The sequence below is a fragment of the Scleropages formosus genome, chromosome 11 (assembly GCF_900964775.1).
Source record: "Scleropages formosus chromosome 11, fSclFor1.1, whole genome shotgun sequence".
In the NCBI taxonomy this organism is placed as follows: Eukaryota; Metazoa; Chordata; class Actinopteri; order Osteoglossiformes; family Osteoglossidae; genus Scleropages; species Scleropages formosus.
Genome location: NC_041816.1, coordinates 12287763 through 12302116, shown reverse-complemented (window position 1 = coordinate 12302116; position 14354 = coordinate 12287763). Strand labels below are relative to the sequence as shown.

The 14354-nt window shown below is 45.9% G+C and overlaps 1 protein-coding gene across 1 annotated transcript; it reads left to right on the top strand.

The window, feature by feature from the left end:
• Positions 1–1343: 1343 nt before the first annotated feature.
• fah (fumarylacetoacetate hydrolase (fumarylacetoacetase)) lies at positions 1344–13313 on the top strand. The gene is made up of 14 exons (XM_018763152.2): positions 1344–1548; positions 1747–1857; positions 2040–2161; positions 2275–2324; positions 3138–3228; positions 4055–4152; positions 4246–4298; positions 5785–5884; positions 8232–8362; positions 8746–8821; positions 9498–9544; positions 9898–9999; positions 10129–10246; positions 10622–13313. The coding sequence occupies exons 1-14, from the start codon at positions 1468–1470 to the stop codon at positions 10696–10698; spliced, it is 1257 nt and encodes a 418-aa protein (XP_018618668.1). The 5' UTR covers positions 1344–1467; the 3' UTR covers positions 10699–13313.
• Positions 13314–14354: the final 1041 nt, after the last annotated feature.

The following is a 14354-nucleotide window of genomic DNA, read 5'->3' as shown; positions in this document are numbered from 1 at the left end:
GTTTTGACTACAAGGCAATGACTCCAACCACTATGCTACACACATTGTTCTTGTTCCCCCCCAGAAAACCATCCATTACTAAATCTGAGCCCATTGAGCACCTAGAGGAAGTCCCCCTGCTCCCCATTTACTCTCCTCCAAGTCAATTGCTCAGTCTTCAGACAAGATGCCTTTCAGTGTCACTGTCTGAGTGTCCGTTCAGCCTCCGGCAGCTGGGGCAGGTAGTAATGAGCTGTCCATCAGGTTTGTTCCTGTCTGTCCCCATGGCTACATTGCCATCAAACTCAAAACACACAAGTAAAAGTGCACCAATTTTCTAAATGGACAACAAAGCGGATCCTTTTCACTTTCTCTGTGCTTGATGTATGACCGTTTACTTAGAAGAATCATGGAATCGAGTTTGTTCGCTTTCCATTTTCATCAACTGCTTCTCCAGTGCAGGGTTGTGGCAGTCCAGAGTCTGTCCCCCAAGTTTTAAGACAGTGGGCTAGGGAGGGTACACCCCGGCTGGGACACCAGTCCATCACAAAGAACTCATAAACATACTAAGGGCAATATAGACTAAACACACACACACACACACACACACACACACACACACACACACACACGCACGCTTGTCCCAAGCAGTCTCACTGTGAGCTAGAGCCTAACCCGGCAACACAGGGTGCAAGGCTGGAGGGGGAGGGGACACATCCAGGATGGGACACCAGTCTGTCACAAGGCACCCCCAGCAGGACTTGAACCCCAGACCTACCGGAAAGCAGGCCCTGGCCAAACCTGCTGTGCCACCACACCGCCCCATAGACCAAATAGTTTACCCAAAACACATTTGTACGGTGGGAGGAAGACCGCATGAACATGGAGAGAACATGCAAACTCCATACAGATTCAAACACAGCCCACAGCAGAGCCCAGACACTGAGGAAATCAACGTTCTGTATAAAGTGCCAGACTTTTTAGGCACGTAAAAGCACCGATGGGAAAGCTTCTATAGGGGCAACTGGTAGTGTGGTCAGAGTGGTTAGAACTGATTTGGACCCAAAGGTTGCAGCTTCGAATCTCACCTGGCTGTAGCACCCTTGAGGAAGGTGCTTAGCCAAAGTACTCCAGTAAAAAGTACTGTGCTGCACAAATGGGGCAATAATTGTAGGCAGATCAAAACCGTAAATTGCTCCGGAGAAAAAAAAGCATCAGCTGAAGGAATCAATGAATGTAAGCGTGAGCAGGGTGGCCAAGGAACAGCCATGTGTGGCCCCTCTTTCTGCTGAGTCACCTTGTTACCCTTGGAAATGATTGACCGGCTGAGCCGAGAGGGCGGATGTGCCGCGCGGGCTCCCGATTGGCCGATCGGCTGCGCCGGAGCTCTGGCTACAGACACGCGCATCTGGACAACATCTGCACAAGTTCCTGCCTCTGCTACTCGAGCCAGGAGCATCCCGGAGCTGCACAGCAACTTCTCTGAACATGTCTTTCATAAAAGTCGACGAGAAGTGCGACTTCTCCCTCCACAACCTGCCCTACGGAGTTTTCTCCACGGCGGACAACGTAAGAGCCGGAGCGACGCTCTTTCAAAGTCTTTCTTCCTTCCACCGACCGTCTGCACGTGACAGATTAACGGGCTCTTCGGAACTTCGGAAGCGCGCGGTCGATGATCCGTCCGTGTGTCACTCACTGTTCAACGTGTGTGCACGTGGTTACGTGCGTTTTATTTTGTCAGACTGTTAACTCGGCTCTCGTCTTCAGCCAAGGCGCAGAATCGGGGTCGCGATCGGGGACCAGATCCTGGACCTGAGTGAGATCAAGTCCCTGTTCACGGGACCCGCGCTCGCGCCGCACCAGCATGTCTTCGAGGAGGTAGCGCACCGCCGCGGCGCGCGGGAGGGGGGGGGAGAAGAAGCCAGTCCGAGTTGCACGCTCGCGCGCACAGAAATGACGTTTGCCTTCGCTAACGGTGCCCGCACTGCATACACACACACACTACCCGTGTGTGTGTCCGTCCCACGCTCACGATCCCGCGTGTCTTTTATCCGCGGCAGCCCACGCTGAACGCCTTCATGGGGCTCGGGATCCAGGCGTGGAGGGAGGCCAGGAGCGCCCTGCAGTACCTGCTGTCGGCCACAGAGGGCGCGCTGCGCGATAACGACGCGCTGCGGAGCAGGTAGCCGGCGCTGGGGGTCGCAGTGAAAAGACCCGCCAAACATGCTGCTCTTTTTTTTTCTTTTTAAAAAAATTCTCTTACCGTGACACCTATTTGCTCTTCGACGCTTTTAGAGCCTTTGTGCATCAGAGTTCGGCAAAGATGCATCTGCCGGCCGACATTGGTGAGCACCTCTCCTTCCTTAACTCACGCTGTTCCAGCGACTTACAGTTATTTACCTTCGTAGGGCTGGGTAATTTTACTAGACTAAATGAATGTACTGTTAAGTACTTCGCTCAGGCGCTACAGGGGGAGGTGGGATTCGAACCTGCGACCTATTGGCTTCAACTTCCAAGCAAAGGCAGAAGCTCCGCCCACTACGCTGTATAACTTTGCGCTTCACGGCGCTCCCGCTTTTTCTTCTGCAGTCTAAGCAAAATTATACTGGATTGATAAGAACGTGTTCGACACTCAACAAATATTAAGTTACTTTCGTCTCAGTCTGATCCTTGTCTTTTGTTCCCAGAATACTTTTATGAGGCCTATTGCTTTAAGATCACTATTTAGTGTCCCGCCCGGTCTCTTGTAACGTTCAGCTTTCAAAATGCAATGTACACAAATTTAAAGCAGGAACAGGTATATATTTAACTCTGCCAGAGGGGGGCGCTATACGCCAACACAACATAAACCTTAATTAAAGTAGAACAGTTCGAGTTTTCATTTGGGAGACCTGGGGGAGGCATTTTCACCTTCTTCCATGGTGACTTTTTTTTTTTTTTTTTTTTGTCTGCTAGTAACCTGCCTGTTTTTATTCCCTATGATGTATTGTATTGTGTGGCACGTGCTCCATCAAAGTCCCCTGTTCCTGATTGATGTTGTTTACTACTCTGAAACGGCACGCTCGTTCGTCGCCATTATTCATGTCCATGTTCTCCAGCAGCTTTTTCACACTTTGCTCTCGTTTCCATTTTTTACCCCCTGCTGCCGTACCTGTCAGGTGACTACACCGACTTCTACTCGTCTCGGGATCACGCCACCAACGTCGGCATCATGTTCCGGGGCAAAGACAATGCCCTGATGCCCAATTGGTAATGTTGCTGCCCTCTTGCTTTGCAAAAACTGACTCATAGACTAGGTAGCCTCTGAGTCACACTGGTATTATTCAGTGTGGTTTCTTTTGGCAAAATGTTATTTATGTGTATTTACCATGTCATAAATAAGAAGCCACAGATGTGTTTTTGGGGAAAAAACTGTTTGAGGCCTGCCAGTGATTAGCAGGGTTTATTTTGTGTGTGTGTGTGTGTGTGTGTGTGTGTGTGTGTGTGACTATTAAAAAAAATAAAAAATTTTAAAAAATCCATCAGTTGCTTTTATTCGTAATTAGTAATGTGACAGAGAAGAGATTGTGCAGTTTTCTGCAGTACTTCTCTTTCCCTTGATTTTTGGGGACAGCTGTGAGTTTTTGGCTGAGCAGCAGCAGAGCACCAGCCGATACAGAGTTTTTTTTTCTCTCTCTTAATTAATTTTAATCCTCAGTGGCCTGGGTGCCTGGTTTGTATACAGATGCCACAGTCCAGCCAGGGGAACTAGAGGCTGCAGGTGCCACAGTTTTTGTAGATGTATGAGGATCCACATACTGGCATTAATATTTGATTTTAGTATGAATTAATTAAATAATCCCACCACATAATTACAAGTTTTAGCAAATACATCAACAGTGTTGTTGCCATTCCAGGCTGAGACTTTGTCTCCATTTGATTTATTTGGATAGGCGGTACCTACAACTTGGTCTACCAGCATCTTCTGCTCAACCAAAGTGGGATGTCAGAGAGCAAGTGCATAGGGTTCAGAGTTAGGAGCTCCCATTGCAGCTGAACACTCGATTATGGCTGCTCACAGAGTTTCTGCCCACAGGTTGAGGTTGCCAGTGGGTTACCATGGGCGTGCCTCATCAGTGGTGGTTTCTGGGACGTCCTTCCGGAGACCCATGGGACAGATGAGGCCAGATCCCAGTAAGCAGGGCGATCTTCACACGTGTATGAGCCTTCCGGTGGGCTAGTGAACAGCTTCAGCCGTTGACGAGTGTGTCCTTTCTTCACCCTCAGCACAGCCCCCAGTCTTTGGGCAGTGTAAGCAGCTGGATTTTGAGCTGGAGATGGTGAGTACGTGGTCTGTACATTGTGCATGTGTAATGATCATGCTAATGCATTAACAATACATTTGCATCCACATTCATTTAGCGTGGTGGCACAGCGAGTAGCGTTGCTGTCTCACAGCGCCTGGGTGGTGCGGGAGGACGTGGGTTCGATCCCGGCTCAGTCTGTGTGGAGTTTGCATGTTCTCCTATGTCTGTGTGGGTTTCCTCTGGGTGCTCTGGTTTCCTCCCACAGTCCAAAGACATGCTGTTCAGGTTCACCCAAAGTGTGTGAGTGACCGAGAGAGTGTGTTCCACTGATGTATGGATGAGTGACCCAGTGTAAGTAGTGTATCTACCAGTGTAAGTCACTGCAGTGAATAAGGTGTGTGGACTCGTAACACTACATAGAGTTAATTGGAAGTCGTTTTGGAGAAAAGCATCTGCTAAATGAATAAATGTAAATGTAGGAGACGATTTTCTCCAAAGCGACGTTCATCTCAGAAAATACAGCGAGAGCATGACATGAACAGAAGAAGAGACTTGAATGCAGACATGTCATTCTGGAGTACAGTCAATTTGGCACATTCCACCATATGAACCAGTGTACATCACACAAGTTGCTGCGTAAAGCTCTGTGCATAATTCACAAATTTCTAATAACAAAATTATTAAACGTAAACATTTACATGTTTATTGTGCTCTTAAGAGATCCGCGAAGTGAGTCCGAAATGATTTGTCTCCAGATCTGGGTTTTTAATCTCCTTATCGGCAGAGCCCTGCAATGAACTTTTAATGAGCTATGTGTGAGAACTGTTATAAATGTGTTTACTGAAGTTCTTCACTTTTTGGAGATGTAATGAACAGAAATACTCTATAAATTGAATGTCATAAAAATTTTCAGAATTCAGAAAAGCTTCTGTTTTATTCTACTTAAGGCTAACTCTTACACTCCTCAAAGGCCAAAGGCTTCTTACAAGTCATGGAATGAGGTATTTAATATGTATTGAGAATCACCTCCATGATATACCTTTGATTTTTTTTTTTTTCCCCTCTCTCTCTTCTCATCAAAGTAGTATCAGAAAGGATCACAGAGTACGCCAAATGCTCTCTAAATGATGCCAAAGGCCATTTGTCCAACGTCATTGCATGACCTTGACGAATGAGCCTTCTTTTCTTAGTTGACAGTATATTTAATGTGTCCTAGAGGAAAAAGATTTTATTAACTGTAATTTTATGCAAAGAAATAAGAGTACAAAGAGACATTTTCCAAAGAGGATAGCTTTAGGTGCCTTACTGAAGGGTATAACAGTAGGGGTTCCTTCTAGGACTTGAGCCTGCAACTTTATGGAGCAGGTCCTTGTTCTTAATCTGTATGTAGTTATACTGAGCATAAATAAATTCAAAGGTGAGAAAGGTAAGAAAATGGCTTGAAATATTGAAAGAAGATAGGTGAGTGAATGTGTAACCTCTGTGGATTTGGAGATGGTTTTGGTCTCTTTCCTCACAGGCATTCTTCGTGGGACCGGGCAACAAGCTGGGAGAGCCGATCCCCATTGAGAAAGCACATGAGCACATCTTTGGAATGGTCCTGATGAATGACTGGAGCGGTGAGGCCACCTGCTCTCATCTCCTTCTCTGTAAAGTCATCAGCAAATTGCAAAGTGTGACTGAAAGCCACTGTAGTATTAGTAGCTGCAGCTGTTCGAAATAACTGTTCATTCTGTAGTAATACCCACTTGACCAAAGTATGGTGACTCTAGTCTGGAGCTTATTCCAGAAGGTACACCCTGGATGGGATGCCACTCCATCACAGGGCAGTCACACACATACACGCCCTAAGGACAATTTAGAGTCTTCAGTTCATCTGCACCGCGTGTCTTTAGACTGCAGGAGGGAACCAACGCAGACATGGAGAGAACATATAAACACAAAGTGAGCTGGACTCAGGCCTCTGTCTGAACCCACAGCCAAGAACGTGTGAGATACCATTGCTACCCATTGGAAAACCATGCAGCCCAATGAAAAACGTATTATTTATTTTCACACTTTTGTTTCTTGACAGAAACTTGCACAGGTCTTTTACCAAAATAGTTTCAGGTTAAGAGTCTTGTTCAGTATAGAAAACCACTGTTGTGACTAGGGGGAAATTGTTATTTTTTTAATAGTACTTCAAATTAAATGGGGGCAGTCGGGGGTGGGGGGTGTAGTGATTAGACCTGCTGCCTTTTGGTTGCTGGTTCAAATCTCACCTACCCCTGTAGTACCCTTGAGCAGGGTACTTACCCTAAACTGCTCTAGTAAAACTACCCAGCTGTACAAATGGGTAAATAATTGTAAATAGATTAACATTATAAATAACTCTGAACCGCTTGTCCTATACGGGGTCACGGGGAGCCAGAGCCTAACCCGGTAGCACAGGGCATAAGGCTGGAGGGGGAGGGGACACACCCAGGACGGGACACCAGTCCATCACAAGGCACCCCAAGTGGGACTCGAACCCCAGACCCACTGGAGAGCAGGACTCGGTCCAACCCACTGTGCCACCATGCTCCCCCCCGAAGAAAAGTGACTTACAATAAACTAAATGAATAAAGATAAATGTAATCATATTTTCATGATGTAATCATGCTTCTATTTTAGCCAAATTTGCTGAAGAAGTCAAAGGTGGTATAAGCAAAGTTAAATATGTGTCTATTGCAAATGCCTGTGGATTTTCAGTGGGTTTCTAATGAAAGGCTCATTACCTTGGCGAATCGCCCACAGGTCGGACTCTCTTCTTCCTCCGCCGCAATCCCTCATGGTGAAACTCCTTGCTTTGGGCTGTGTGATAAATCTATAGACCACCTGTCCCTTAGGGAGCACGCATTCGGAGAAGGCTGGTACGGGATGAATGGAGGAAAAATTTTTTTTTTTTTTTCTCTCCAACTACGTTTGGCCACACAAACAAATCGTTTCGTGGAAAAGTAGTTAGAGGTCATGCTCATTGATTGATCCTCACAGCCGGACGAGATGCTCTGCAGAAGGAGTGCCTTTGTGGAGGTCTTTAATGGAGATGAGAAAGTGTCTGAAAGTTCACAGCACTTGGCACCGATTAACTCGGCAGCAAACACGCTGCTACCAGTCTTGGACTTGTTCTTATGATTGTGGATCGCAGTTTAACGTTTTATTAGAACGTGGAAAGTGTACTTCTCGTTTTCCCACTTTTTCTCATATTTTTCTTGTTGGCAAGGGCTCGTCTCCCATCAAGCGTTAGCATTCATCAATGATCAGGTCCTCTGCCTTCTTATTATTAATGTCATTTTTCTTTTATTATTCCTCTGCTACAGCCTGCCATTGATGCCTTTCAAGTACGTCATCTGATATTGCATTTTTATGAGCCATCTGCAGATAGCAACAATTGCAAAAACACCGTATAAAAATATGAGAGTAAACAGCACTGGATTTTGAGCTTGTTGTATGCGTAGCAGCTGACTGATCTCGTCTTTTTCCTGGGATGCCGAGCATTAATATGAAACATTACTTATATTGTCTTACTCTGTTCTCCGAAGAAACTCACCTATTTGTACGGCTAGGTAATTTTTACTGATGGAATTTAGAGTAAACATGTGGCTCAAGTACACAACAGCAGACAATGGGCTGTGAACCTGCATCCTGTTGGTGTAAGGGAACAGCTCTAACCACTACACTACACACTGCCCCTAATTCTTGTGGGGCTTGTTAAACTTCAGGTTGTTTCAGATCCTCGGAATGCGCCTCGTTTCCCATGCATCTTTTGTGAGTGCATTACGACGGAATGAAAAATAAAAGGTAGTATCCGTATAGAACGTGATACTCAGATGAATGTGTTTAGGAGTAAATTTGAGCCTGAATCACGACACTACTTGCATGTAATCTGCTGTGGACTGGAGCAGGAGCATCCTCACATAGTGTGTCCTGTGTTTCGCTGCATTCCAGCCCGGGACATCCAGGCCTGGGAGTATGTTCCCCTGGGACCCTTCCTGGGGAAGAACTTTGGGACAACCATCTCGCCCTGGGTGGTGCCCATGGAGGCCCTGCTGCCCTTCACAGTGCCCAATGAAGTGCAGGTAGCTGGGGGGGGAGGGGCAGGAGAACGGCCAGACGGCACGTCCGATCCAAACCCATCCGTTCGCTTAGTGGGCGTCCCAAGCCGTTCCGCACCGTTGCCTTCGCTGATATTTCACCATGATGGAAGGAGGTGCCGAGAAGCAGCGACGCCATCTAATGAGAATCGCCGGAGCCCATTATGTCCACATTCAGGAGTTATTAGCGAGCCTCGGCCCTGTCCTTTTATAAGATGGAATGTAAATTTCCACGCAAGAGCTTTGTGGGACTTTGAAAATGCTCCAATGTTTCATTGTAGTGGAAGATTTGTTGTATCCGTTAACTAAAGGTGGGCCTTCGCAACACATCCCAGCTATCCCTCACACTCTCCCTTGTGCTGTTGCAGGATCCAGAGCCTCTGCCCTACCTGCGCCATAGCGACACGTACACATTTGACATCAACCTCTTTGTCTCTCTGAAAGGTACTGGTGTCCATGCACTGCCGCATAACCCCGCCTACATTTACTTCTAGTCATCCAGCCAACACTTCTCTCCAAAGTGACTTGCGCCGTTAAGCTGCTTAAAGGGATTTACCCTTTTACGTAAAGATGGGTAACTTTTACTATAGCAGCTCGAGGTGAACGCGTTGCTTGAGCGTACAGCAGTCGCGTGATCAGAACCCGCAACCTCTAAGCCCAAAGGCGGCAGCTGTAACCACCACACCACCTACTGGCGTGGATGAAAAATGCCGTTGCTGTCGAGGAAGAGAGCGATGTGTAAAACCTCTTCAGGCAAGATCGGTAAATTTAACACCTGGTTTTGCCTCTCGGCATTTAACGTGCGCAGCATGGGTTGCGTTGTCGCTTGCCTGCATCTTCTCTCTGCCTTCTGTACGAACGAGGAGTCCTTTCTTATTTAATTACAGTGCCACGGTGGGACCCGTGTATGATGATCTTCCAGCAAAGGGGTGCCCGCACGCGCACATGTAACAGGCTGCCTTTGCGCTCTCTTCAGACCGCTGGCGCTTCGTGCCTTTGCGGAAAGGCTGCGCTCAAGAGTTCAATGTCAGAATACTTAAAGAGCGGTTTGCGAAGCCGTTGGGAAGGTTGAGACGCAGGCTTCATCTTTGTTGTGTTAATCGCTGCCGTTTCCCACCAGGGGAGGCAATGAAGGAGCCGGTCACTATATGCAAGTCAAATTTCAAGGTAAGATCCTTTTTCAACCTGAGAACTGCAAACCGGCAGCTGACGTGCTTATGGAGACAATTAGGTTGAAGATGTGCGGTGGAACAAAGCCGTGAAAAGTGAATAAATCCTTCAAGTCATGTATTGGTCAGATCTGTATTCGCAGGGCATAAAGGTAAATAGGCTCATTTGACTCCTCTCAGTTCGCTTAGCGAGAGGACTTACCTGAGGGGCTGTGATACGTTCAAGGGCAAACGCGGTACGCTTCTCAGGCAGGCCGGGAAGGCAGATTGCGAACATTAAGGTCTTGCTGGGAAAGTGGCATTGACCAATGGGAGCGGTGGGATTCATGTGGCTTCGCTCTTCCTCCTCAGTACATGTACTGGACCGTGAAGCAGCAGCTGGCGCACCACACGGTCAATGGCTGCAACGTCAGGCCTGGCGACCTGCTAGCCTCTGGGACCATCAGCGGCCCCGTGAGTTTCTGTGCCCTTGATGGCAGCCTTGGAAAGATGCTGCTGAGCCGGGGCCCGGGCTCGCCGAATCGACGTGCGTCCGCTTCCATTCCCGCCTTGCAGTAACGTGGTATCCGATGTGCCGTTTAGGATCCCGAGAGCTTCGGCTCAATGCTGGAACTGTCGTGGAGGGGATCAAAGGTGATCAATCTGGGGGCCGGAGAGACGCGGACGTTTCTGAAAGATGGGGATGAGGTCTCCCTTACAGGTTTGTCACGAACAGACACTTTACTGTCATCTGCTGTTTTAATATCAGCGTAAACCGCTGCACTGGTGCCACAGTGTTGCGGCCAGTGCCGGCAGGGGACTATTGCGCTCAGGGGTCTTGCCTACATTCCTGTAATGTAATGAGGCTCAGCCCTTGATTTTGTTTGTTCTCATCTCTCAACTCAGTTTGGTTCCCCGAGTTTCTTACCAACGTGTTCCACGTATAGACGTCGAGTAATTTAAATGTCACGCTGGCAGATGAACCCTGGTTTAGGGCTCCTGCGCTGGCACTGACCGCTCATTGTCGGTGCAAATGAAACATCTTCGGCCGTGGTCCTTAACCGCTTTATTTCAGGGCTGACTCTCTTTCCTCCAGGTTACTGTCAAGGAAACGGGTATCGGGTGGGCTTCGGCTCCTGCGCAGGAGTCGTCCTACCTGCGCGGCAACAGTGAGAGCTCCGCCTCTCCCAGTAGCCCAACCCTTGCTGCCCAAACCACTGAAATACCCACAGCAGGGGTGACAGTCCATAACAGCATTGCCGCCGCACAGAAGAACCAGTACTTCCAGTATTAAAGTTTGCCATTCTGACCTCTCGCATTCAGCTGAATCCGGAAGTGTGTCTGTATCATCATCGTCATCATCAGCGCCGTACCTTTTAAAAGAAGCTCTTAGTTATTATTCCAGTGCATTGCGGCGGGATGGAGCATCGTGTTCCAATGCGCGTGTTTCGGAATTTAATTATGGAGTAGATCTCGGTCTTCAAATCCCCCCCCCCCCGCATTTTGTGGCAGTGATTAATTAGGCCTGAAATTAAAGGATATCCGCCATTTATTTGCCTTGACTTCTGTGCAGCGCGGTACCACGCTTTTGGCACACTTGCAAAGTCTGGCTTAAGGAAGGTCGGGCTTAAGAAAGTAAACTTAAGGAACTAAGATAGAAAGATGAACCGAGAGACTTGAGTCCGCATATGCTGGTTTTACAACTCACGACAAGGACTTTGCTTTCGTTATGAAAAAAGACATAAAACTGATGCGCAACATCCTAGATCCATCACAGGAGAGTATTTACATTCATTAAGGTTACATTGTAACGGGGCCACAGGAAACTTGGGATGATGTTTACGACAAGAGCGGTTTGGAGGCTTCTAATAGAAAACAAATGAAGCTGTTTACCAACCCGCCAGCCCTTCGGTGCTTTTGCGGTTCTACTCAAAATGATGGGGAGCCGAGCGACAGGACCACATCCTTCTGTCCCGCACGGCACCGGCAATGAGACGGTGGGTTTCTTCACGGTGACAAAAGAGCACAGCAGCTGCGCGGTGGGGGTAGATGAACCGACCAGATTTAAGGGTGCGATCAAGAGTGATTTGCATCACACTGCACTTGTTTAATTATACATTCCTCTTTCCCCTGTCAACAATCAAACGCTATGTGTTGATTATAATGAATATTCATACCGATGCAGTTTCCTGTAATTGAAAGTCTCCCGAGTTTTTCTGTAACATCATTAATGCATTTACTAAATAGGCAATCGCCTTTGTCAACGCAAGCGGCTGCGTTGTTTCCGGTAATTTCCCGTTGAATACTTCCACCAGAACGGGTCTATAACTCATTTCACCGTACCACAGATAGACTAATGTTTGTACAAGAGCTTGCAAAAAGTGAGTCAGGTTGTCAGGTGGCTTACTGGTAGGATTAGTAGTCAAATACACCCATTGCTCTCATAATGGGGTTAATTTCTTTCTTCGTCGTATGGCTCGATCAATGACCGAGTCTAAAGTAGACATTCTGCGGAGTGGTTTTAAAATGTTCGCCCATTTATATTTTTTAATAAAACAAGGATTCTGGGGGAATAAAAAAAACTTACCTGAGACAAAAATGGCAAATAGAGACACAAAGCACACTTAGATGGATTAAGAACTTAAGCTCCTGCACAGCTGCATAATGCACTAGATAAACTAAGGTAATACACTTTTACAGGATGTCCTAAGCGGGGAGATTTTAGACATACGTTTCATCCAAAAAATATTTTATACGTTTGTACCCCGGTATGTACAAAGAATTTTCATTCATTTTCCCTTCATTTTCAGCTGCATTTTTTTTTTTTTCCCTTTCGGTTTCAACTGCACTTCATTCATGAGTTGAGCTGTATAGCTCAGTACAGGTTTTTACACACCAGTACAATTCACTGTAAGGTCTAGAAGAGGTGATCACCTACCACAAACTATCTGAGGAACTGTTTTCTTTTTGTTCTATTATGGGCTGGAGTATGATTTAAACACCTTAGTATTATTCCATTTTAGGAAGGGGAAGCTTGAGCTTGGTTTTTCTTTTTTTTTTTTTGTTGAGTCTTTAAAACTGTGACAAAGTGGATTTTTGTAGAAATGCAACCAAGCGTAGCAAAATATAACCCAGATGCACATGTAAAATACACATGTAAGGTATAAATGTTTCTATTCCATGTGGCGCCGAGTAGGTCCGAAAAATGCACAAACGATCACTGTTTTCTTGTCTCGTTGCTATATTATCGAGAAATGATAAGAGCAGGATTGTTACAGGTGCTTGTGTTTTCTAGCTGATCGGGAGCCTTGCAGTCATTTGCTGCCTCTTTTGAATTAATTTTAATGCCCCCCAGAAAAGGATTTCAGTGCCCCAGAAAAAAGTGCAGCTGTATGAAAGATAAGCAACGTTATACCATTCAAAAGCTCATTGAACACATAGCTCACCAGAGAATACCTGTGTGATTGTATTTGCACTTTTTTTTTTGCAATGATTATTAACAGTATTCCTCTGCTGGAAATGAAGAATTGGGCTTTCTTAACAATTGAAAATGCAAAACATTATTTCTACCTTTTCCAAAACAAGTGATGGTTGATCTGTCCAGTTGTCCTGGATGCTTTCTTACAACTGAGGCAAGGTGTACAAAAGAACATCATAAAATGTTCATTTTCACTCTGAATAAATACATGTGTGTGGGTTCAGTGAAAATGCTGGGCTGTTATACTGCCAAGAAAACAACACGTGTAACTGTATTTGTTAAAATAAAACTAAAGAGTACTTGAGGCCCACTTGAGTTGAGTAGACTCAGTCATTTAAAAAAGCATATTTTACAGATCACTTCCAGAAGTGGCTTCTGTTCTGAGGGATCAAGATCAACTCAGTTACACAAACTTCACATAATAAAGTGTGGTATGGTAACTGTCCATTGGAAAGACATTTTAGAGTAAAATTGTTATTATTATTCTTATTATTATCATTTTTCTGTGGGGGGCGTGGTGGTGCAGCAGGTTTGGCCAGGTCCTGCTCTCTGGTGGGTCTGGGGTTTGAGTCCTGCTTGGGGTGCCTTGTGATGGACTGGCGTCCTATCCTGGGTGCGTCCCCTCCTCCTCCAGTCTTACACCCTGTCTTACCGGGTGGGACAAGCGGTTTCAGAGGGTGTGTGTGTCTATTATTATTATTATTTAGCTGGCAACTTTGTCTAAGGTGATGTGGAAGGCAAACTATACATTAATTAATACTGAAAACACTGGATAGCAAATATTTTCAAAGGTTTTGCTTGCTGAAAAATTTTTGGTGACTATGGTAGGTAGCTTCATGCTGAATACAAATGTAGTTTCAGATTGACTCTACCACATAGGAATTTGGGGAAACATGAAATTAACTTTTCATGAATTTATCCTCTTTAATGGCATAATGATGCTGACGCATTGCATTTGTTCATTTGAGCTAAAATGTTTTACTCCTTATTTTTTTTTGTACTCGGCATGTGATGCTTCTTGTTTGTGCCCAACAGCAGTCGGGCACGTTTCTCCAAATTCCTACGTGATAATGAATCTGAACTATATTTGTGTTCACCTTGAAGCTCTATCAGATTCAAAACATTTTTCAAAACTTTTGTCCAGTGAAATTGTGCTGCCAGTTTTCACTGTGACTCCATGTCTGTAAAAATATTCATGATAAGATTGCTTGTTTCTTATTCCACTGAAACGAAGTGGAATCCGGATGGTTCAGATGTGACAAACGGGGAAAAGAACAAATGTAAAAGATGAGGTGTGTACCAGGTGGATGCATTGTCAAACATCTGTGTTAAAAGCATTTAGCTGTTGGAA

Coding starts and splice junctions, on each gene's coding strand:
- fah (XM_018763152.2), top strand. CDS start 1,468: ATGTCTTTCATAAAAGTCGACGAGAAGTGCGACTTCTCCCTCCACAAC. Junction 8,822..9,497: donor CCTCTTTGTCTCTCTGAAAG/GTACTGGTGTCC, acceptor GTTTCCCACCAG/GGGAGGCAATGAAGGAGCCG. Junction 9,545..9,897: donor TATGCAAGTCAAATTTCAAG/GTAAGATCCTTT, acceptor CTTCCTCCTCAG/TACATGTACTGGACCGTGAA.